At 46.5% G+C, this 25,416-nt stretch overlaps 1 protein-coding gene across 5 annotated transcripts in view; it reads left to right on the plus strand.

Annotated features, from left to right (window-relative positions):
- Positions 1–490: 490 nt before the first annotated feature.
- Positions 491–25,416, plus strand: part of Ube4b (ubiquitination factor E4B) — a 115,083-nt gene continuing 90,157 nt past the window's right edge. For all 5 annotated transcript variants that reach the window (XM_035439411.1, XM_027398262.2, XM_027398264.2 and 2 more), the window contains exon 1: positions 491–617. In XM_035439411.1, coding sequence (XP_035295302.1) covers positions 594–617 — 24 coding nt within the window. In that variant the 5' untranslated portion in view covers positions 491–593. The remainder of the gene's footprint in view (positions 618–25,416) is intronic.

Raw genomic sequence — 25,416 nt, forward strand, 5'->3', positions numbered from 1 at the left:
CGCCGGCCTGCGTGCGCGGAGGCGGGGCGAGCCTGGCCTGCTTCTGGAGGGGAGGGGCCTCCCGGTCGGCTCGCTGCTGGGCTCCGCCTGGGCTGCCGGAGGGGTCGCCGCGCCTCGGGGGCATCCAGCGTGCAGAGCCGCCGTTCCCGCCGGGGCCCGGGGCCGCACCGCAGCCGGGGCCGCACCGCAGCCGGGGCCGCAGCGAGAAACGCAGCCGCCGCGTCACCGCCACGGAGACACGGCGCGCAGCGCGCACGAGCCGAGCTCCGGGTAACCTGGGAGGCGAGGGGCGTCCGTCGGTGGCGCCCGGAGAGAGGACCCCTAGACGCGGCCGCGGCCGGGCCGGGCCGGGGGCCAGAGGCGGCTCGGGGCGCTTGCAGCTGGAGGCGGCTGGGGCGAGCCGAGCGGGCGAAGCCAAGGCGAGCCAGTGCCTCGTGTTCTCAGTTCTCAACCTCTGACTATGCAATTCTGAAACCTCCCCCATCGGGGGGCCAGGCAGCCCGCTAGACACCTTCCAGTCTCCTCGGCTCCCGCCCTGCTCTCCGGAGCTGAGGATCGCGTCCCTAACGCCTTTCACCATTAAGAGGAGAGCGATGGAGGAGCTGAGCGCTGACGAGGTGAGGAGCCTGGGGCGTGGGGGCGGGGGGCACCTTGAAAGGATTACTTGGCAACTCTTTGGCGCGTCGGTCGGGGACGATTTTTGCGCTAGTGGTGTCGGGCTTTCGGGACTGGGGAGGCAGCGGAGGTGGCATTTTTCAAGGATGATGAAATTTTGTGGAGGTAGTCATTCATCGCCATCAGGTTGGTTGTATTGTAAGGAGCCCTTGCTCCACTTTGGGCCACGGTGTCCTCAGTCTGTTTAGTATTCTCCAGAGGTAGAGAATGCAAGACCCAGGAGAGGGTCTCTCGTTTTTATTCTCTTTATTCTCTTTCCTTGCTTCTTCACTCGGAACTGCACTTGCTGTCTTTTAGTGTCTGAAGACAAGGAGAGCCTCTTGAAGGTGTTCAGTCTTTTTAAAAGGGTATTCAAGAAAGAGGGGCAAGACTGGGATATGGTGTATTGTGTTTGCCTCTGTCTTCGGGGATTTAAAGAACAGTTTTGGGTAAAATAATGTTTAGTGGCAGTTTTAAAAGGAAGTGTTGGAAATCCCAGATACATGTGGCCATTTCATTGTATAAGTTGGATCAAAGGTACCTTTGTGTTTGAGAGGTATTTACAGATTCCTTGATATTTAACAAAGTGTATATCCTTAATATTTTTAAAGATTCCACATAAAGTGTAATAATTTTAACAGACTCCTAATGACTGCTGGTCTTCTACTTTATTTTTCTTTTATTTATTTATTTATTTATTTACTTCCCCTCCCCCTTAAACTTGGGTTGTGGCATGTCGGATTGTCAGAAAAGCAGTGGCAGTTAGGGCACAAGGAATTTCCTGTGACTTGGTTGACTTTTTCCCTGTCTTTTTACAAATTGAGGCCTTCTTTTCAAAATCCCTGCTGGCTTAGTTTCTTCCACTGCTTCATGTAAACTTCCCCTGCAATATTATGAAAGTAGTCGTCTGTCATCAGGTTGGTTGGAAGAGGTTCCTGCTCCACTTTTGGACATGGTCTTCTCATGTTTATTTAGTCACTAAAATTCTCCAGGGATGGAGCATGCACATGGGTGAGTGAAGGGTCAGGGTAAGAAAAGAAACAATTTTGTGGATTGTGATACTTTAGTTGTTAAGTCATTTTGTGTCAACTGACTTGGTCTTCCTCAACTACAGCAGGAGTGTAATCTTAAATCAGAAAAGTCCTGAGCAGTTTCAGAAATACTGCCTTGGAAACATTTGTTTTTTTGTAGTTTTTAAGCGTATCTCCCCCCCCCCCATTTTTTTTTAATTCTAGAGAGACACAATCTGTGGTTTTCAGTAGTCCTTTACTTCCAGAAAGTCATTTTTTTTTCTTATGATCTCTAAATAGTTTGTGGTTTAGAGGCCTTTACAGCTTTTTCATTAATTTTTCAAATCGATGAAGTATACAGACTGGCCAAAGATACTGTGTAATCCAGAGGTGTCTTCTCATATTTGCTCAGTTCTTGAGATGGTGTAACTCTTTTAGTGACCGTAAAAGGAACACATACAACCTTTGTGGAAGAAACAAAAGAAATTTTTTCAAGGTCAACAGAACACTAAAACATATATGAAAAGTTAAATTTACCAGTGCAGGATTAGTATAAAGTTATTGTCAACAAATTAGTTGACCTGACCACAAAGGCAGAACAATAACTGGTCATTTTTTTTTTTTTCTCATTAGAAGCTGGAAGAAAATCTCCTAATTTTTTTCTTTTCCTTTTTTGAGTCTCATTGTGTATCCCTGACCTCCTGCCTCTGCTCTGGGTGCTGGGATCATGTTGTATCCTGACTTGCCTAGCTTTAGTCCACTTCCTTTAATACTGGGTTCTCAACAAATATGTTTCCAAAGGCTTTTTTTGCCTTTGTATTGTTACTCTTTTAGTAGAAACTTGTATCATAGATACTGCAGGTGATGTTGATTTGGTTAAAAAATAACACGTGTGTTACTGACTGTTGAAGGATACATTTAAGACTTGCCAGAGACCTCCTCTTTGTAAGTTAAGTCAGAGTTTCATATTTTAACAAAAACATTTGTGAATGCAGCTAGAAGAATAAAGACTGGTTTAACCAGAGGAGGCCCCTCTCATGGTCACCGTGCCTTCCTGTATTCTTTCTGCACATTTGAAAGGGCTGTCAGCCGCCGCCTTGCTGTGTTACCTATGTAGTGCTTTACAGTGTCGAGCCGAGCCTAAGTTCAGCCTCTTTTCGATTACGTACATTCCACAGCACCATTGTTTACATGATCTTCATGCTAGAGCTACTCACATGTTGTTTTCATGTACCGAGGCAATACTGTAAGTAGGGCAGGCGTTTTAAACTGCTTTTCAGCAGTGGTGATGAAACTGCTTTGAAATGATTTGTACCTTTTCTCCCCCTTTTCTCTCTTTTGAATCTTCCTGACCTACTTCTGAGAGATGGCTGCCTGGGACTCAGGGTGTGGTCAAGATTCTAGAAGAGTTAAGCATTCTTCCCAAATGCAGCATATATGACCTTGGATATCTATCTATCTATCTATCTATCTATCTATCTATCTATCTATCTATCTATCTATCTTGTTTTTCGAGACAGGGTTTCTCTGTGTAGCTTTTGAAACCTGTCCTGGTACTCGCTCTGTAGACCAGGCTGGCCTTGCTGGAATAGATCTGCCTGCCTCTGCCTTCCAAGTGGTGGGATTAAAGGCGTGACACCACCACCCAGCCTGGATTTTTATTTATTTTTAAGACAAGATATGGCTATATGTTCCAGGCTGACCTTAGGTTTGTAATCCTCCTGCCTCAGCTTCCCAAGTGTTGGGATTACAGACCAGCAGAGTTCTGTAAGTGGAAAAGGATTGACAGTTATGAACAGCCCTAGAAGCCTGTACTTTGCCAGGCTTGGTGCAGCCATTGTCTCATTTGGTAAAATAATGCAATAAAGTAGGAACCATTTTGTGTATTTTATAGGTGAGGAAACAGATTTAGGTCAAATAATGTGGCAAAAGTGACCTGGTTTAGAAGTCACATGGTTAGAATTCAAACTCAAGACCCCTGATTCCAAAGCTCCTTTTATTACATTTCATTGTTCAACAATTGCCATAGATTGATCATAGCATCTGTATAAATATCCTGCTACCATTGAGCTCTCGTTTTCTGTAAAGTGGTGTTTTGTATGAATGGGTTCATGATGTATTCTGGTGTTTTTGGAGCTGATTAACTGGTATACAGTAATGTTCCCTCAGCAATGCCTCCCAAACCCAGCCTCAAATGGTTCGCTCCATAAATTTGGGGGTTGAGTTGGAAGATAGAGATAGGAACCTAAAATGTACAATATAGGGGCTGGAGAGATGGCTCAGCAGTTAAAAGCACTTGTTCTTAGAGAGGACCCAGGTTCAATTCCCAGCAGCCACTAGCCACCAGGGGATCTGGTACCCTCTCCTGACTTCTGCAGGCACCAGACATACATGTGGTATACATCCATATATGCAGATGAACTACTCATACACATAAAATTATCTTAATGTACAGTATAGTTACTGTGTGATGTACTGTTGTCGAGGCATGCATAAGACATTCAGAATAAGAAGGGATGCATCATGGAGTGAGGTCTTAATTAAGACATTAGAAAAAAGTTATTCTGTGTTGTTGCCTCAAAAGGGTACTGGGAGCTGGGTTTGAGGGATAGGGACTTGGAAAATAGCACCACTCTTGGGACTTTGTCAGTAGCACTGGCATCAGGAGAGCTGTCTTAAGGTTTAGGAGTTTCAGCTCTTCCTCCTTCTCTCTAACCCTGTGATCTCTCCCCTGCGGTGTCATGGCTTTAGGATGAATGGCAAGGGTGTAAGCATTAGCTTCTGGGAAAGTGGTGCACCCTGGAAGACAGCAGGAGAGAGGGACTGAGTGGGACGTGGGGGAGATGGGGGGAGGGAGGAAGAGGACACTGATTTCTCCATGCAGTTGCCTTCAGAGACAAGAGACAGATCTTCCTGCACCTGGAGTCACGGATGTGAGACTTCAGATGGGGTGCTGGGAACCAAATTCATCTTCTGCGGGAGCTTCTAATTGTTTAGCAGTCCCGTCACCTTTTGCCTCCTCATTCATTCATTCATTCATTCATTCATTCATTCATTCAGACAGGGTTTCTCTGTGTCACAGTCCTGCCTGTCTTGGAACTTACTTTGTAGTCCTGGCTGGCCTTTAACCCAGAAATCTGCCTGCCCCTGAGTCCCAAGTGCTGGGATTAAAGGCTCCTCTGCCTGGCCCTTTGTCTCCTCTAAAAGAGGAGACAGTGATGACAGTGATTTTGCTGACACTTGGAGAATTCCCTGTGCTAACCTCTGAACTCCCTGACACCATTCCTATCATTATTATCTATTTTACAGATAAGAAAGTCAAGATTATTAGAGATTAATTAGCTTGCCGAGAGGCATGTAAGCAGGCAAGCACTGTACCAGCAGAATTCCACCTCGGCTCTAGGCATACAGCTGGTTAAATGTGGGATGTGGATTCCAATCTAGCACAGTTAGAAACTTGCCTGTCTTAGTAGGGAAGAGGGCAGTGGAAACCACTAGACTGTTCTCCAGTTGCTATGGCCGAGAGAACAGGCCTCAGCACCCCTCGATGCTGTGTGGAGAGAAGGCAGAAAGGCATCTGTAGAGGGCTAGTGGCCATGTTTGCCCTTCCCTCTGTGCTGATAGTTCCCGGCTGCCTGTCCAGTACCACTGAGACCTGCTCAGGGGAGCTTCGTCTCCCACATCAAATGTCTTGTCCTGGTGCCCTATAAAGGAAAATACAGTAGCCTGGAAGGACAGAACACTGGGGTGTCTTTTCTGTTTTATTATTTGTATGCCTGAATGTAGATCTGTATAGGTGACTGTGAGTGACATCATGTAGGTGTTGGAACTTAGCCTGGTGGTCAAGAGCTGTGCGTGCTGTAACCACTGAGGCATCTCTCTAGATCTCTCTAGACCCAGCACACTGGGGAAGTTTATTTTTTATTTTTTTATTTTTTTTGAGGCAGAGTTTCTCTGTGGCTTTGGAGGCTGTCCTGGAACCAGCTCTTGTAGACCAGGCTGACCTCGAACTCACAGAGATCCGCCTGCCTCTGCCTCCCGAGTGCTGGGATTAAAGGCGTGCGCCACCAATGCCCAGCTTAAAAAATAGGGTCTTAATAGGTAGCTCTGGCAGTCCTGGAACTCTTATGTGCACTAGCCTGGCCTCAAACTCTGAGATCCACCTGCCTCTGCTTGACTGATGGGATTAAAGTAGATACATTCACAGCTGGCTTTTTTGAGGGGAGAGAAGTCTTGTTACTGACTCAGGCTGGCCTCAAACCCTTGAGCTCAGAAGATCGTCCTGCCTCAGCCTCCTGAGAGGCTGAGACTACAGGCATGGTGACGCTACACTTGGCTTAGAAGAAGATGTTGAGTGCCGGCGTCCGTCCATGTATGAAGACCAGAGGTGTCTCTTTGCTTGCTTGCCTCATTTTCTGAGACAGGCCTTCTCATTTGTCTTAGTCATTGCTCTATTTATGTGGAGAGACACCATGATCAGGGCAACATTTACAAAGAAGATCATTTAATTGAAGAATTGGGGTTTCAGAGGTTTAATCCATTATTATCATGGTGGGGAGCATGGTGCCTGTCGTGGAGAAGTAGTTGAGTGCTGTACCCTGAAATGCAGGAAGAGAGAAGGAAGACACTGGGTCTGCTGTGGGCTTTTTGAAACTTGAAAGCCCTGGAATGCACTTATGAAAACAAGGCCGCACCTCTTAATCCTCAAATATTGCCACCTCCAGTAGCAAAGCATTTAAATATATGAAGCCATAGAGGGAGCATTCTTCTTTTTTCTTCCAAGACAGGGTTTCTCTGTGTAGTCCTGGAACTCACTCTAGACCAGACTGGCCTCAAACTCAGAGATCTGCCTGCCTCTGCCTCCCAAGTGCTGGGGTTAAAGGTGTGCTCCTCTACTCCTGGCTCAGGGGGGCATTCCCATTTAGACTAATACATTATTGAACTTAGAATTTACCATTTCAGCTAAATTGGGTAGCCACCGAGTCCCTGGGATTTTCCTGTCTATGGCTTCCCAGCACTAGGGTTAAAGGTATTGGCGCACATGGTATATTAGTTGGGATTCTCTACAGGAACAGAACTTCTATGGAATAAGTGTGTGTGTGTGTGTGTGTGTGTGTGTGTGTGTCTTACTTAGTGTGTGTGTGTGTGTGTCTTACTTAGTGTGTGTGTGTCTTAGTGTGTGTGTGTCTTAGTGTGTGTGTGTCTTAGTGTGTGTGTCTTAGTGTGTGTGTGTGTCTTAGTGTGTGTGTGTCTTAGTGTGTGTGTGTGTGTGTCTTAGTGTGTGTGTGTGTGTGTGTTTTAGTGTGTGTGTGTCTTAGTGTGTGTGTGTGTCTTAGTGTGTGTGTGTTTTAGTGTGTGTGTGTGTGTCTTAGTGTGTGTGTGTGTGTGTGTCTTAGTGTGTGTGTGTCTTAGTGTGTGTGTGTCTTAGTGTGTGTGTGTCTTAGTGTGTGTGTGTGTGTCTTAGTGTGTGTGTGTGTGTCTTAGTGTGTGTGTGTGTGTCTTAGTGTGTGTGTGTGTCTTAGTGTGTGTGTGTGTGTGTGTCTTAGTGTGTGTGTGTCTTAGTGTGTGTGTGTCTTAGTGTGTGTGTGTCTTAGTGTGTGTGTGTCTTAGTGTGTGTGTGTCTTAGTGTGTGTGTGTGTCTTAGTGTGTGTGTGTCTTAGTGTGTGTGTGTCTTAGTGTGTGTGTGTCTTAGTGTGTGTGTCTTAGTGTGTGTGTGTGTCTTAGTGTGTGTGTGTCTTAGTGTGTGTCTTACAGGCTGTGGTCCAGCTAGTTCAACAATGGCAGTCTATCAAAAGAAGTTCCAAGAATCTAATAGTTGTTCAGTCCACAAGGCTGGATACCTCAGCCGGTCTCAGTCCACACTGGAAAATTGAAGAAGTAGGCTCTAATGCCTGCCAGTGGAGAAATGGACTTCCTATCGAGAGCAGGCTTCCTTCATCCGTGTCCTTTATGTAGACTGTCAGCCAAAGGTGTGGCCAGATCTCAAAGATACAGATTTGCAGTGGGCTTTCCCACTTGAAATGATGTAATCTCTCACAGGTGTTCGTAACCATTGGGTTTCAGTTAATCCCAGATGTAGTCAAGTTGACAACCCAGAGTAGCATTACATGTGGCTTTTATGTGGGTGCTGAGGATCTGAACTTAGGTCCTTATTCCTTGACAGCAAGCACTCTTAACCATAACTCCATCTCCTCACCCCAGAATGTCTTTTGAGAAGAATTTAAGGGCCAGTAGGAGGCTGTTTGGGGGTGACTGTTCCCGGAGAAAGGAAAGAACTGGTGCCGGGGGCCTTGAGGTAGATGCATTCTCCACTTGTTGGAGGCTAGAAAGGCAGGTATGTAGGCTTGCTCTGCAAGGGACAAAATGGTGAGAGCTGGAGTCTTGGAGAGTGCTCCCCTGTGCGTGTCCGCTGAGATGCCTTCCTGTTTCAGTGTCTGGAGTTGGGATCTTCTTACTGTGGCTGGTGTAATTTTTTTTTTTTTTTTTTCCGAGACAGGGTTTCTCTGTGTGGCTTTGGAGCCTATCCTGGCACTGGCTTTGGAAACCAGGCTGGCCTCAAACTCACAGAGATCCACCTGCCTCTGCCTCCCGGGTGCTGGGATTAAAGGCGTGCGCCACCAACGCCCACCAGTGCCCGGCCTGGTGTAATTATTCTTGACTAGCTGGTGTGTGACATGGCCATTTCCTGTCCACGTGCAAATCTGGTTATACCTGTTGATGCTGTTGTCCTCTTTGAGCAATGCACATGCTGAGTTCACCTGCCTTTTTAAGGGCCTTTAAAAAACAAACATGCTTGGTTGGGGAAATGGCCCAGAGGCTAAAGTGCCTGCTACACAAGCATGATGACTGGAGTCTGGAGTCTCCAGCACCCTTATAGAAAGCTGGTATGGCACGTGGGTCTTTATTCTAATGCTGAGCAGTGGATACAAGAGATCCCTCAGACTTGATGGCCAGCAGGTCAGCTGGATTGAGGAATGCCAGGTTCCGTGAGAGACCCTGTCTCAAAAACTAAGGCAATAGATGTGGAAACCAGCAGCAGGCCTCTGGCCTCCACATGGGTATATATACATTACACACACGCTTCCAGCACATACTATGCTTTGACTTGGCCTGTAAGTGAATTTTACTCCGTATAAAGAAACTTGGAAATAGCACCGGGGTGTCTGCTTGCTGTTGGAGTCTTGTTACCAGCTCTTTGCATTGTAAAGCAACAGCCACTTGTGTTGATCAAAGTTTAGAAGAGCAGAAATCAGTCTCATGAAGACATACTATAATTGGTCACTGGACGTAGAGTTAGAATTGCATTTTGTTTTGGTTTTAGATGGTTGTACTATGTAACCTTAGCTGGTCTGGAGCTCACTGCATAAATAGATCAGTCTGGCCTTGAACTCACAGACATCTGCCTGCCTTGGCCCCCAGAGTGCTGGGATTAAGGCATACACTACCACACCAGTCTGTAGGGACTGCCTTCACATTAGACCATTTATCCGAAGACCTCACACTGTTTAGAAAGAGATCTCAAAGCAAAGTGACCACTACTTTGTTTTTGTCTTTTGCACAGGGTCTCACTGAGTTCCACGCTGGCCTGGAACTCATCAGTCTTCCTGCCTCAGCCTCCTAAGCCCCTGGTCTTGAAAGAAACCCAGTAGCTCAGGCCCCCAGGATTTCGGCCCAGGACCCCAGTAACCCCAATCACCAGACGGAGGCGAAAGCTTGATGCAAACAGCAAGAGGCTTTATTGCAAGTTGTTTAAAGAGCTAACACCAGGGCTGGAGAAATGGCTCAGAGGTTAAGAGCACTGGCTGCTCTTCCAGAGGTCCTGAGTTCAATTCCCAGCAACCACATGGTGGCTCACAACCATCTGTAATGAGATCCGGTGCCCTCTTCTGGTGTGCAAGCATGCATGCAGATAACTGTATACATAATAAATAAAATTTATAAAAAAAAAAAAAAAAGAGCTAACCCCATGTTAGTGCTGGCCTTTCATCCATCCACCATGGCGGATCCCTAGGAAAGACACCTCGAAGCCACTGCATAGAGATGTTACAGGGCAGCGTAAGGAGAGTGTCTAGGGGTATGCACAGGTTCAGGATTGGTGTGCCTCCATTCTTGGAGGGCTTGCCCTGTGTTGATTGGTCAACTGGTTGTTATGGCCCATAGGCCCTCCCAGGGTGGTTGCCATGCTCTGCGAGTAGTTAGTTGCTGTGTGCTTGTCGCTGTGTGCTTGTCCGTAAAGCAACACCCAGAGCTGTAAAGCATAGTACCACCAGCTAACTTCTGATTGGTTCCTTGCCACAAGGCAGACATCTGACCTCCTAGTGACCAAAGCAAGGTCAGGCAAACACGTGTTAGGCTGCCATGCTGCTGAAATGGGGAGCTGGTCCCTTCATTCCCCCATTTTCTTTTTGGAGATTCCAATCATGGAATTGTTGTCTTTCTGGTGTCCCCATCAGGGAGTGAGTGATATTGTTGGTGCAGCATCAGTACCTGGACTGCACTTACTCTCTCACGAATGGAAGTCATTAGGCGATTGAGAATACAAGGACCAGAAGTGAGAAGTAACAAGATAATAGTGATAGGCCCGAGCAACGAGGAGACCAGGGTAGTAGTGAACCAAGGGGACCTGCTGTACCAGCTTTCAAACCAGCTCTGGTTGGCCTCTCTCTCCCTTTGACACTTCTCTAGTCCTTCCGATTTTTCTGAGGGAGTGATATTGGCATCCCCTATGTAAGGGAGTTTATTTTGACTTAGCTTTTCAACCAGGGAAAATGGGTGACGTATTCTTTCCCATGCTACTTCCTGCCGACTTTGGAACGAAGTTAGGGACCCAAGAAGGCTGAAATGCTAGTCAAAAGCAGCTTACAGTTTGTGACAGCTCATACTTTTGTTCATGTCGTTTTCTTTTTTGAGACAATGTAAAAGGAATTCTTAATTGGTCTAAATAACAAAAACCCGAGTCAGATATGGAGGAAAATGCTGAGATATCAGACAGAAGGAGCAAGCCACAGCCACCTTTACCTCCTACCTTCTCAGCGGACAAGAGAGTGTTCCTGTTTCTTCCCGCTTATATCCTCTCTCTCCACTCATCTGTCTCACCTCCTGACCTCTATGGTTAGCTAATGGCAAGCTCCATCCTCTGATCTTCAGACAGGCTTTATTTGTACATGCAAGATATTACCACAAGACAGGGTCTCACTTTGTAGCCCTGACTGTCCTGGAATTCGCTATATAGGCCCGTCTGGCCCTGAATTCAGGAATTCACCTGTTTCAGCTTTCCCAGTGCTGGAATTAATGCTGTGCACCAACATGTCTAGCTGACAGCTCTCTCTCTCTCTCTTTTTTTTTTTTTTTTTTTGAGACAGGGTTTCTCTGTATTGCTTTGGAGCCTGTCCTGGAACTCACTCTGTAGACCAGGCTGGCTTTGAACTCACAGAAATCCACCTGCCTCTGCCTCCTGATTGCTGGGATTGAAGACATGCACCACCAACGCCCGGCGACAGCTCATATTTTGTGAACTACTGTGCATGGTTTTAGACAAAGGGGGGTTACCAGTAAACAGATAGGAATCTTCTACTCATGTAAGGCTTGCATTGTGTCCTAGGGTTTCTGTTGTGATAAAATACCATGACCTGTCTAACAGCCAGTGCTGCAACCTTCTCATGGGTTTGGGCGAGAGAATCTGAGGATTAAATAAAGACAAGACAGCCGGTCACTCTTGCAAGGAGAATGCCCTTTATTTCAAAGGGGAATAGGCTTATATTCCAACAGCAGCCACAGTGGAAATTTACTCAGATCAAGGTCCATTCTCCCCCCTCCCCCAGTGGGCAGATAATTTGCATTCTTGCATACAGGCCTAGTCTGGAGGGAACGAGGAAGTAAACACCTAGTCATGAGACAGACAGTGGACCCTAAGGGCACTGTGGTTCACCCTTGGTTACAAGAAGAACAGCGGACCCCAAAAAGGTCCCCAACAATGACCAAAGCAACTTGAGGAGGAGAAGGAAGGGTTCATTCCAGCTTACAGCTCTCAGGTCACACACTCATTGAGAGAAGTCAGGGCAGGAACCTGGAGGCAGGAACTGAAGCAGAGGCCATGGAGGAGCAGCAGTTATGGGCTTGCTCTCTGGCATGCTCACTAGCCTCCTTCCATAGCACAGGCCCGCTTGCCTAGGGGGTGGTGCTGCCCACTGTGGACTGAGCCCTCTTAGTCATCAGTCAGGACAAAGTTTTAACAGACATTAAGATCAGCCAGTCTGGTCAGGGCAAACCCTCAATTGAGACTTCTCAAGTGACTCTAAGCTGTGTTACAGTGTCAATAAAAACTAGCCAGCACACTCTTGACTTATGCCATCAAAGAAGCCATTCTGTGTTCTCTGTAGAGAATAGAGCAACGGGGAAATGCATTCAGGGAGGTTAGGAGGCCATTGCAGAAGTACCAGGGAGAGGTGGTGGAGAAGAGAGAACAGGCTGGCTTGGGTGCTTCTGGGCTCACTGTGGGTTTGAGAGAAGCTGAGCGGGTCAGCCTGTGGTATAAGATGGAAGTGCTGAAGCCGCATGGCTGTTGATCTCTCTCTGGTAGAAGTTTGGCCAGGAGGCTAGGGCTGGTGTGGCAGCTCTGCTCATTAGGGCCCCACCACTGTCTTGTACTAAGGAAGGCTCCGTCTCTTGGTGATGTGTGATTGTTTACCTGCATGTCGTCAGAGAGAGGAGAGGAAAAGGAGGTCAGGCTCCTCCCTGGCACAGCCTGGAAGTGGCGCACACCGTTTTGTTTACCTCTCACTGGGCAGAGCCTGAGCCACAAGGAAGACTGAGAATAGTTTCTACTGGACAGCCACATGTTCAGCCAAAAGTTTTTGTGTTAGAAACTTTCCCAGATCTACAACTGCACCCTCTGAGGGAGGCAGCCCCACATTAAATTTCCAGTCAGGAACCTTCCATGAAAACACCAGTTCTTTCCTGCCCCTCCCCGCTCATGCTGTGGTAGGAATAGGGTGTTGGAAGTGAAGACTCACTGGAGGAGGAAGGAATGTAGTATGTGGGGTGTTGGGGCCCTGAACTTAGGTCCTTATGCTTGTAGGCAGGTACTTTTCCAACTAGGCAATCTTCCCAGCTTATTTTTTACAAATTTAGTGCGTGCGTGCGTGCGTGCGTGCGTGTATGTGTGTTCTACAACCTAAGTATGGAGGTCAGAGGAGAGCATCTTTGGAGAGGTTGGAGAGGGTCTCTTTCACCTCTATGAAGGTTCCGGGCTTTGAACTCAGGTGTTGACCTCCATGGCAAGTGCTTACTTAGGGGAAGATGTCGAGTTGACCGTGGGACTTGCAGTGTGCTGCGACCTGAATGGAACCAGTCGCACGGCTGCCTAAGTGAGAAGCAATGGAGAGAGAGCTTGGAAGGGAGGGTTAGGCTCTAGGACGCCTCCTGTAGCTAGTGGTGGAGGCCGTAGGTTTAAATGAGAAGAAAAGTTTGGAGGGCAGGCTTTTAAATTTTACTTTTCACTATTTTAATCACTACTTTTGTCCTTTTTTTAGAGAGTTAAAACGGGGATAGAGTGGTGGGGACTGGAGAGACGGCTTACTGGTTAGAGCAGTGCCTCCGGCTGATGGGGTAGAGCCCTCACAACCATCTGTAATTCCAGGTCCAGGGGACTCTAATGTCCCCTTCGGGCCTCTGCAGGCACTGCAAACACACGGCACACACAAATACATGCAGGTAAAAACTTAAACAGATAAAATTTAGAAGAAAATTAAGCTTGGGTTAATTTATTTATTTAGCAGGTATTTATTGATTGTTGACTATTTCTCTCCTTTCCCTCAACGTAGGAAGTAAATGTGAAATACATTTATATGTTATTCTAGCCTGCTGCTTTGGGCCTGAGTCCCATATGTAAATAGTGAATCAATCTGGAGAACACTGCGTCATATTGTACTTTTTAGTTTTTGGCTTTTTGAGGCAGTGATGTACTATGTAGCCTTGGCTGGCCCAGCACTCTCTGTGTAGACTAGCCTTGCTTTGATCTTATGGCTGTCGTTGCTGTATGAGCTTAGAAAAGCCAGTTCTGGTGATTGATGCTTGTAATTCCAGCGCTTAGGAGGTGAGTGCAAGAGAGACTTGAGCATTATCCATTGGTCACAGTTAGTTCCTGCCCATCCTGAGCTGCCTGTGACCCTGTTTCAAAACAGCAACAAACCCCAAAACCAAAACTCATGACAAACATGCAAATGGTGAGAGATCTGATTATGATTAAATTTCAGATGCGTGTAGGATGCCTTCTCCTTCAGGGTCATACTGAGGTAAGGATGAGGGAGTCCTGGTCCTGCAGGGAGGCAGCGCTACTGTCCGGGCACAGGCGCAAACAACTGGGGTTGATGTGTTAAGGTGAAGAGTGCTGTGGATATGTGTGCAGCCCCTGATTCCAAGGGCAGTCTGAGGCGGGACAGGGAGGACAGGCTAAGGGGGATTAAGTGCTTCACCTATGTCCTCCTCTGGGCAAGCTGGTCATGGTTTTGAAATTGCTCATAGGAGTAGATCTGAGATGTTTTTGGTTTTGAGGGAGGGTGCTGTCGTGGAGCTTACGTAATGGATGCCTCAGTTCTCACTTCTGGCCCAGGCTGCTGTCAGGGTTGATTGCAGGTGTGTACCATCAAGCCAGACTCTGAAAGGTTTTATGTGATTGTGAGGCACAGGTGAGAGTGTGACCCCCCCCCCCAACTCGCTTCCCCGGACCACCAAGCAGCAGCAGCAGCTGAGAGAGGGCTTGGGAGGAGAAGGAAAAAGCATTTCATTAAAGTTTGGTTTGCTGTCCTAATACGAGGCACTTGCCTTGAATGGCCTATTCACGGGTGTAGCTCCCATTGGAACATAGGCTCCCAGTTTGTGCTCATTTTGAGCCACTTTGTCCAATTTTTAGCACAGGGCTGGGCACAGGACAAATGTTTGTTTGAATGCATGGGCGGACAGAATAAGACAATGTGTCTTTGTGACCCCAGTTCTTGCCTTGTGTTGGCAGGTTTTGGTTTTGGTTTGTTGCTACATTAAGGCCCATTAGGTATGTCAAGGGGATGCTTGGAAGAAACCCTTTTATCAGAATTGTGATTCAGAATCAGACACACCTGTTTTTCCTTTGTATCAGTTGTTTTCATGAGCCTCTCCCCTTGTGTGGACGACTGTAAAGTGCTGTCTCCTTGCTTGTCTTTCCACTCATGGGCTTGCGCAGTGCATTACTATCTTTCCAGAGGGTTGAATTTGTATACATTTGATAATGCTGGTGTTCACTCAACATCTAACAAACCCTTGGTATGAAGTGAAGCCGTTGGCAATACTGCCGTCACCGTTTATGTGAGGCCATTGTTGTTAGGGCTCTGAGGATCAAACCCAGGACTTTACTAAGGCGCTACATCTCTGGCCTCCTCTCACCATCTTAAAAATTTTGAGACAAGGGCTGGAGAGATGGCTCAGAGGTTAAGAGCACTGATTGCTCTTTCAGAGGTTCTGAGTTCAATTCCCAGCAACCACATGGTGGCTCACAACCATCTGTAATGAGATCCGGTGCCCTCTTCTGGTGTGCAGATATACATGGAAGCAGAATGTTATACATAATAAATAAATAAAATAAGATAAAATTTTGAGACAAAGTATCACTGTGTATATAGCTCAGGCTAGCCTCCACTTCCTGCCTTAGCCCCCTGACTGCTAAGATTATAGATGTGTGTGCCTCACACTAATGTACATCTCATTTCCCCTTTTTATTTATTTGTTTGTTTATTTAATGCACATTGGTATTTTGCTTATGTAAGGGTGTTGGGTCCTCTGGAACTATAGTTACAGACAATTGTGAGCTACCACTGTAGGTGAATTGAACCAGGGTCCCGGAAGAATAGTCAGTGCACTTAACCACTGAGCCATCTCTTCAGCCTCTTTTTTTTTGTTTTTTTTGTTTGTTTGTTTTTTTCAAGACAGGGTTTCTCTGTGGCTTTGGAGGCTGTCCTAGAACTAGCTCTTGAAGACCAGGCTGGTCTCGAACTCACAGAGATTCGCCTGCCTCTGCCTCCCGAGTGCTGGGATTAAAGGCTTGCATCACCACCGCCCGGCGATCCTGTCTTAAAAAATATTTTTTTCTTTTTTGAGACAGGGTTTCTCTGTGTAACCACCCTGGTTGTTCTGGAACTTGCTATGTAGACCAGGCTGTCCTTGTACTCACAGAAATCCACCTGCGTCTCCTTAGTGCTGGGATTAAAGGCGTGAGCTGTCACTGCCTGGCAAGATTTATTTATTTATTTATTTTTTTAAAAGTATTTTTTAAGATTTATTTATTTATTGTGTATATACTATTCTGTCTGTATGCATGCTTGCAGGCCAGAAGAAGGCCCCAGAATCATTACAGAAGGTTGTGAGCCACCATGTGGTTGCTGGGAGTTGAACTCAGGACCTCTGGAAGAGCAGCCAGTGCTCTTAACCTCTGAGCCAACTCTCCAGCCCAAGATTTATTTTTTTATGTGGATGTTTTGCCTTTATGTGTGTTTGTGGACTGCTTGTGTACTGATGCCCTTGGAGACCAGAAGAGGGCACGGTTGTGAGCTGCAATTTGGGTGCTGGGAACTGAATCTTCCGAAAGAGCAGTTCCAAGGGATCTGACGCCCTCTCTGGCCTCCGATGGAACCAGGCTCACAGACATACAGGCAGGCAAAACATGCATTCAACCTATACATACATACATACATACATACATACATACATACATACATACATTCATACATACATATTTTCTTATAGTATAGTATTAGTTGTTGTTTTTGTTTCTTTTTAAGGCAGGAACTTAGTATAAAGCTCAGGCTATCCTTGACTTTGGGATCCTCCTCCCTCGGCTTCCTAAGTATCATAGTATAATTTTTTATCTGTAAATGTATATTTAAGCTGGGACATCAGGTATTTAGGTCAGCCACAAAAAAAAAATACAGATTACAATTTGTTTCCCCCCTGAAACAGGGTTTCTTGGTGTAACAACCCAGGCTGTAGCTCTGTAGACCAGGCTGGCCTGGAACTCACAGAAATCCGTCTGCTTCTGCCTCCCGAGTGCTGGGACTAAAGGCGTGTGCCACCGCTCAGCAAGAATAATTTTCTTTGCTGCATTGTAGATTCTCTAAGAGGGGTTTGTTTTTGTCATTTTGTGGTCAAACTCAGGGACTACACATGCTAGGCGTGTACTGTACCTCCCAGCTAAGGGCTCCCACCTCCAGGAAAAGTATTCTTGGGTCTAAACAATGATCATTTTTGTGAGACATTTAAAAAAATGTAAATACAAACTGTTGGAGCACATCTTTAATTCCAGCACTCAGGAGGTAGATGTAGGCAGATCTCTCTTGAGTTTGAGACCAGCTTGGTCTAGAGTGAGTGACTATTCCCAGGAACAGGTTAACACTAAACCTGCACAAAGAAATGTATAGTCCGTTTGAACTCATGTAGCGTCTTGGCATTTTTGTGTTAGGATAGTAACGTTGACCTTGTATGCTAGTGTTTATCTAGCCTTAATTAGCCTTATGTACTTTGTATGAATTTTGTACTTGTGATATAGACTAGCCATCATCTCTGTAGCATTTTCGTGAAAAGAAGTACCACCTTTTGTTTGTCTGAGACATGCTTTTACTATTCAGCCCAGGCTGTCTTAGAAGCACAGAATTCTTCACTTCTGCCACAGCCTCTTGAGTGCCGGCATTGATTATAGGTGTGCACCATTAGAAATAATTTTGATAGTCAGTTAAAGAAACAACTATTTCTAAATAACTGATTTGGTTTTAATACTACATTTATTATTTGTGTGTATATGTGTTGGTGCATATGTACCACAGTGTGTGGGGCTTTGGGGGTACAGAGGACGACTCTCGGGAGTCAGTTCTCTCCATTCTCCGTATGGGTCTCCTAGGTAGAGCCTAGCTTATCAGTCTCCTGCAGCAGGCCCCTTTACCCACTCAGCAGTCCTGCCATCCTGTAGCTGGGTTTTCAAAAATTCTTTTTGATTTAATCCTTCAAGGCAAGGTCTTGCTGTATGATGCAGGCTGGCATCCAACTTCTGGCTCAGGAGATAGACCTGCAACTACAGGTGTGTGCTCCCCTGCACAGCTAAGTTCTTTTAACTAACTCACTATTTTTCTCCTTCCTTTCTCACCATGCCCAGTTAAATTATTATTTTTGTGTATGTGAATGGTTGGGGTGTCTGTTGTGTTCCTGTAGACCAGAGGTCAGGTTTAGTGTGTCCTCCAGTTGCTCTCCACCTTATTTTCATGAACAAGAGCTCACTGAACCTGTAACCCATCTCTTCTTTGGCTTCCTAGGAAGACAGGCTCAGGTCCTTAGAAGTCCTTAAAAGGGTTTGGTGTCTTTCGATTCACCTGGTTACCAGTTACTAGAGGACCGGTGTTAGAAGCAGCTACTGCTGGGTCTTGGCTCATCAGTCTCTAAGTGAGATCAGAGATGTACATGGCAACACCAGGATTACCTTCTGATGTTTTTGGTGTGGACATCTGAGTATAGGTGACACATTCTTGTAATTCCTCTATTGGAGAAGCTGAGGCAGGAGGATCAGTGAAAGTTCAAGGCCAGCCTGAGTTATACACTGAGACCTTGTTTCAGAAAAGCAAAACAAACAAAAAGAGCTGAGGTAAAGGCAGTGGGAGACCTCTTACCCAAATGCATAAAACCCAGGTTGAATTCCAGCATCAAACAAACCCACTGAGGGAAGCTGAGGATGGTGGCCTAGCCTTGATCCCAGCACTAGAGAAGCAGAGGGCAGGTGGGCAGTCTGTGAGTGAACAGGCTGCCTGGACTACTAGCAGTGCAGGCCAGCCAGAACTGCGTAGTGAGCGCTTGTCTCAGAGAACAACCAACTAACCAAACGAATGAGAAAAGCCCAAAGGAGCCAAATGAACAACCCAGGAGCCAGGCTTTGGTGGCGCACGCCTTTAATCCCAGCACTCCGGAGGCAGAGGCAGATGTATCTCTGTGGGTTGGAGACCAGCCTGGTCGCCAGAGCGAGTGCCAGGATAGGCACCCTCAAAAAACCAAAAAAAAAAAAAAAAAAAAAAAAAAAAAAAAAAAAAACCAAAACAAAAAAACCCCCCAAAAAACAAAAAAGCAACGAACAACCCAGGATGCAGTACAGTTAGACAGTCTCTTTGGTCATATATATATAAAATATATATATATATATGTATATATATAATATTATATATAGCATTATATATATTATATAATGCTTCCAGGTGGGGGCTCTGGATACCCCTGGCCTCTCCTGCACTATTTCTCATCAGCTAATGAAGGTTATGTGCACTACAGGAGCATTGTGACACACTGGCATTGTTATGCTGACACAGAACCTAAACCAGAGGAAAACAGTGTCTGAACGGCAAAGAGATTAAAGAGCAAAAGGATGGAGAAGGCTCTGGGCTGATGAAAAGTATTAGTGTTTCTCTGAGAAGACTGTTGCCGCCAGTCTTTAGGGGACACTCTTGATTTGTTCAGCAAATGTTTACCGATTACTCTCTGGGTGAGATACTGTTAAGCTTGCTGCGGATATAGCAGTGAATAAAATAAAGCAAACTGGCTCACTCGGAGCTTGGGCTTTGCATTACCTGTTCTGACGCTGACTCAGCGCAAGGCCGCTGAGTCAGGAACTCAAGTCTCAGAGAGGTGATCTTGGGCGACAGGGGTGCAGCCAGAGGGCCACTGGCTTTGTGGCCGACTGTTTATTTTCAGCTTGAAAGGTGAAGTGCTCCCTTCTCTCCCTCCCCTGCCCTTTATCTAGGTTAGACTGTCCCGGATCTTCCTGCCGCAGCCTTCAGAGTGCCCTGATGGCAGGGGTGTGCCACCACACCAAGATCAAGTGCTTTTTGAAGGGTCTGTATAGAGCAGTGGTTCTCAGCCTTCCTGATGCTGTGACCTTTAATACAGTTCCTGATGTTGGGGTGACCCCAACCATACAGTGATTTTCATTGCTGCTTGTTAACTGTACTTTTGCTGTTGTTATCAGAGTCGTAATGTCAATATCTGATATGTGACCTCTGTGGGAGGGTAGTTTGACCCCCAGAGGGGTTGTGACCTCCAGGCTGAGAACCGCTGTTGCCTGTGAGATGGGTCAATGGGTGAAGGAGCTTCCAGCCAGGGCTCATGACCACAGTTAGATCCTTGGGCCTCACATGGTGGAGGATGTGCAGCCCCTCCCCCAAATCAAATGCTGATGAGTATGCTGGGAATCCCCTTTGTCTTTTGGGGGACAGGATCCCATGTAACTCAGGCTGGTCCTGGACTCTGTGTCGCTAGTGATGACCTTGAACTTCTCATCTCCTGCCTCCACCTTGCAGTTGACGAAGTGTCAAGCCCTTACTGTTAAATATTTCTTTATGCTCTGCTAGGATGAACTTCTTTTCTCTTCTTTTCCTTCCTTCCTCCCTCCCTCCCTCCCTCCCTCCCTCCCTCCCTCCCTTCCTTCCTTCCTTCCTTCCTTCCTTCCTTCCTTCCTTCCTTCCTTCCTTTCTTTTTTGAGACAGGGTTTCTCTGTATTGCTTTGAAGCCTGTCCTGGAACTCACTGTGTAGACCAGGCTGGCCTACAGAGATCCACATACCTCTGCCTCCCAAGTGCTGGGATTAAAGGAATGCGGCACCACTGCCTGGCTTGTACCACCACCGCCCAGCTGCATAAGGATTTTTTATTTATTCATATTTATTTATTTATTTTTGTTTTTCGAGACAGGGTTTCTCTATGGTTTTGGAGGCTGTCCTGGAACTAGCTCTTGTAGACCAGGCTGGCCTTGAACTCACAGAGATCCATCTGCCTCTGCCTCCCGAGTGCTGGGATTAAAGGCGTGCGCCACCAAGGCCCGGCAGCATAAGGATGTTTTAAATTTAAATTTTATGTGCGTGGGTATTTTGCCGGCATGTATGTCTCTGTACCACTTGTCATGCCTGGTGCCTGCTGAGGCCAGAAGAGGGTGTCAGATCCTGTGGAACTGGATTTGCAGGCTCCAAACTCTTTTGTCAGTCATTCAGATTTTCTGTAGTCTGTCCTACCTCAACTGATTTTATGTCTCTTTAGTTGAGAAAATGGTTCAGACAGCACATGTAAAAAAGTTTTTAAAAACTGTCAGGAAGCTGGGCAGTGGTGGCACACACCTTTAATCCCAATGATTAAAGGGCGAGAGGGGTGGGGGATGGTGGCCAGAGACAGGAGGATCTCTGTGAGTTTGAGGCCAACCTGATCTATATAGAGTGAGTTCCAGGACAGCCAGTGCTTCATAGAGAAATGCTGTCTTGAAAAACCACAAACTTAAAAAAAAAAAATCTGTAAGGAATAGCATTAAAAATAATAAGTAATATTACTTACTATTTTTTATCATTAAAAATTTTATTATTAAAATTATTTATTATTAAAAATAGCTGTAAGGAGATAGGCAGAATTTGAGATTGTAGCCGTTGTGCCAGTGCGCTGGCTCAGTGGGTAAGGCACTAGGTGGCACTGGCAACTGAACTAGCATCCATTGCTAGAGCAGCAAATGCTCTTAACCGCCGAGCCACCTCCCAAGCCCTACTTGGATTCTGGAACTAGCTCTTGTAGACCAGGCTGGTCTCGAACTCACAGAGATCCCACCTGCCTCTGCCTCCCGAGTGCTGGGATTAAAGGCATGCGCCACCAACGCCCGGCCTTGTGATATTCTGACTGCATTCTGACAATAATTGGATTCTTTTTAATGGCTGTAATCTTTTTAAAGAAACCATGCCATTCTTAGTCCCAATTTTAAACATGCTCCTTTCTGGGCAAAATGCAAGATTTTCAAATCTTTCTACTTTGTTTTTTCAAGTCCCCAGTTCTCACTAAACTTGTGAAGAAGCAGCCAGCAACAGTCAGGCCAACAGCTCAGGTGCCGTGTTAAATAGTCCTTCTCTCTTCATTTAGTGCTTTAGTGTAGTCTTCCTACGTGTCTCAGGCCGACGCCAGAAATGCTCTGCCTCTACCCACCAAAAGATGGGATTATGGGCACGCTCCACTGGGGGGTGGTGGGGTGGTGGTGGTGGTGGTGGTGGTGGTGGTGGTGGTGGTGGTGGTGTGTGGTGTGGTGTGTGTGTGTGTGTGTGTGTGTGTGTGTGTGTATATGTATGTATGTATGTATGTGTGTGTGTTTTGAAGCCTATAGAATTCAAAGGTTGAAATCAATTGTTTTTGTTTATGGCTATGGCTCTGATGGTTTCTCATTGAACCTCAAGCTTGACACTTTGGTTGGTCAGAGAACCTCTGTAAACCATCTTTTCCCAGCCTTCCATTGCTGGGATACAGATGCAAGCCACCATGAACTTTTGGGCTCAGTTTTCCTCTGGGTTCCCAAGTAGCTGGTACTGCAGGTACATGCCTCATGCCTGGCTGTCCTGCTTGCTTAAAAATCTCTTATATTCTCAGTTTACAGAATTTTATCTCTGTGTAGATAGCCAGGTCTGAAATCTACACTTTCCAGGGCCTCTTCATATCTCACTTCCAAAGACTGACCAAGTCCTGTTGTACTTATTAAAAAGTGTCTCTGGATTTGTCATTCTCCCTTCCTTGTCTTCGTTGCCATGGTGGTGTTTGTCCCACCTTAGAGCCATGTCCTTATCGTAGCCGGAGTGGTCGGTCCTTTGCCCCAGTCCCTCCTCGCTTGAATGCTTTACTCTCTTCCTTGCCTTTGTCATGAGCAGGTGCAGACCTCAGGTGGTGGTGTGAGTAGTCTTGTCTCAGCCCTGCTGCCCTGACTTGCAGCTCCCTTGTCTGGACGGACTTCTTTGCAGGAGGCAGTATGGCCTCCTTGCCTCTGGCAGCCCACCTCACCCCTCACACAGCCTGGCCACTTTCTACTTCTTCCGTGAAGAAGCCCAAGTCAGACATGAGCACAGCTCAGGCACTTGAATGTGTGAGATCTTCACAGCTGTCCCTGGGAGGGATTTGAGTATGATATTATTACTCAGTGTCAGAGAGTTGGAACCCTGAAAAGCCAGCAGTGAAGAAGGCGAGTGCTGCAGTCCAGGCCACTGTGAGTCAGAGCCCACCCAGCTTACGGAGCTTAACAAGCAGTGGGTCTATTTCAGGGATGCAGGAGTCCTCTTCTGAAACTTGGAACAGAATGATGGTTGAGTCACAGAAGCAGAAAGGAAGCTGAGTCATGCTCTGAGACTGCCTCATCTCTGTCATAGTCCCTGCTGCACTCTCTCTGCCGCCCGTCTCTAGCGCCCCGGCTACATTCAGACACTCTGGCTGACTCTGCTGCATGCCCATTATGTGCAGCAGAGCATGGCTAGAGCGTGTCCATACACATGCTTGGCTTTCCCCTTAGCTTTTTTTGTTTTGAAAGGGAGGCTCAGGGTACCCTTGAGCTTACTCTTAGCCCCTACTTCCCAAGTGGTGGGATTATAGTGGATGCTGCTATAGTCAATTCTCAACTTAAAAATAAAAGATGTGCTTACTTTTATTTTATGGTTCGAGTGTTTTGCCAGAATGCACGTGTTTGCACCAAGTGTGTTTCTGCAGAATCAAAAGAAGGCATAGGGTGCCCAGGAACTAGAGTTGTGAATGGTTGTGAGCCAGCATGTGGGTCCGGGAATTGAACCCTGGTTCTCTGCAAGAGCAGTAAGTGCTCTTAACCTCTGAGTGATCTTCCAGCCCCATCAGCTCTCAACTTTGTATTCTGAAAATCTTCACGTCTGCAGACAGGTTGAATAAATTGTTTGGAATTATAAGCTGTTATTTTATTTATTTATTTATTTTTGTTTTTCGAGACAGGGCTTCTCTGTGTAGCTTTGGAGCCTGTCCTGAAACTCACTCTGTAGACCAGGCTGTCCTTGAACTCACAGAGATCCGTCTGCCTCTGCCGAGTGATGGGATTAAAGGTGTGCATCACCAAAGCCCAGCTAGCTGTTAATTTTTTTCACATTTTCTTTCCATTTATAAATTGGTGTACACAGACACACACAAATACACTTGACTTGTGCCATACTGTTTGCAGGTTTGGTGAGCCATAGAGATGTGGGAAATGGGCAGTGGTGGTTGAAGGCCTCATTGAGACATAACACGAGAGACAGAGCCAGTAGGAGGAGGGAGTGGTGTGGCACAGTTTTGTGTAGGGGAGCATGTCAGGGGAGAAGAGGCAGCCTGCTGGAAGTGACCCTGGCATCAGGTGTGTTGAAGGAACAAGACTGGTTCCCTGCATGGGCACACCGCTTTCCTGGGGAGGCTACATTCATTCCCCATGTGCTGATGGCAGTTTGTGGCAGCTCCAGGAATCACTTCTGGGTTGGGTAGAATTCGCCATGACTTGTTTCCTTTGCTTGAACAGTTAATTGTGTTTGTGGTGGGAGCTGCCTTGTCCTCCTGGGTCTCGCAGGGAAGACAGGGCAGAGCATAGCAATGACCTGGTGTTTCCAGGGTTAGAGATGCAGTGGGAGAAAACAATGGTTTTCATTATTGTCATTACAGACTGTGAAAGAAGAAATGAAAACTCCAAAACTTGTCACCTGTATTATGTGAGATTGTCACTAATAGTAGCGTCTGCGGCAAGGCATGTCTGTATCCTTCTAAATGTAGAGGAGAGCAATACCTGTCTGTAGCAGCCTGCTTTTCATTCAGCTTCAACAAATCCATAGGAAACCTGAAAAGCATAAATATTCACCCCACTTTAAAAGCCAGTAAACCAGCACAGTTAGAGGAAGAAGTTGCTGTCACAGTGCCACCATAGTCACCGGAGGAGTGTCCTGCTGTGGAGAGAGGTCTTGTGTGGGAAGAGAGAGAGGTGAAAAGTCACAATCTGGCATCAGGCCCACTCAGTCACCCTGGAGGTGTGCCCTTGAGCAAGTCACTTGCGAGAGGGGGTTCCTCACCTGTGAAATGGAAAACCGGTATGTGCTGGTCTCTGGCTCACAGGAAGTAGGGTTGGGTTAGGTCGGTATCTGCTACTCCTTTGTGTTAGGATCCTCAGTAACCCCCACAAGTGGTTGTCAGTGACATTGTCATGAGAAAGGCTACGGTCAGTGATCCATCCCCTTCCTCTTGGCAGGAAAGAGCCGGGGTTAGGCCTGCATTGAGCTCTTGTGTGGGATTGACAAATGTGACGGACATTTTTAGGAGACCATCTTGCAGAGTAAGGATTGAAAGTGGTGTCTCTCTGTGGGTTGGAATTTACTTTTTAAAATTTTCAGTTGAAAAGCAAGGCATTTTTGTAGGATGTGTATTTTATTAAATTTAAAGCAATATTTTGTGGATGCTCCCACCCTCTTCAAACTACTAAAAATAAGAGGAGCAGTTTAATCCTGTCCTAGCTTGTCTGACCTGCCATCATGGCCGTCCCTGCTGAGTATAGTGTTGGTAAGTCTGGAGGAGGGGGTGGGAAATATAGCATCAAGAGAGAGGAGCCAGGGAAAGCCCTGTTGTAGTGTCACTTAGAAATGCAAAATGAAACAGAGCAGACAGAAAAGCTCTAGGAATGCTTCCTGCTCAGTGTCTGGGGCTCAGGCTTAGCTGCAGAACTGCCACACGGCTCAGGCTTAGCTGCGGAAATGCCACATGGGTCCCCTTTCATGCTTTTGGCTTTTTGCTCTGTGACATGAAGAAATGTTTTAAAGGAGGTTACCAGTCCTCTGTGCTTAATGTAAACCAGTAGGTTGAGTAGGGAAAAGGAGTTAGTAATACTTTGGAATGCAGGGCTATTGATTGTGTGTTTCTAGGTTTCTCGGGCTGCATGTGGG

The sequence above is a fragment of the Cricetulus griseus genome, chromosome 2 (assembly GCF_003668045.3).
Source record: "Cricetulus griseus strain 17A/GY chromosome 2, alternate assembly CriGri-PICRH-1.0, whole genome shotgun sequence".
NCBI lineage: Eukaryota > Metazoa > Chordata > Mammalia > Rodentia > Cricetidae > Cricetulus > Cricetulus griseus.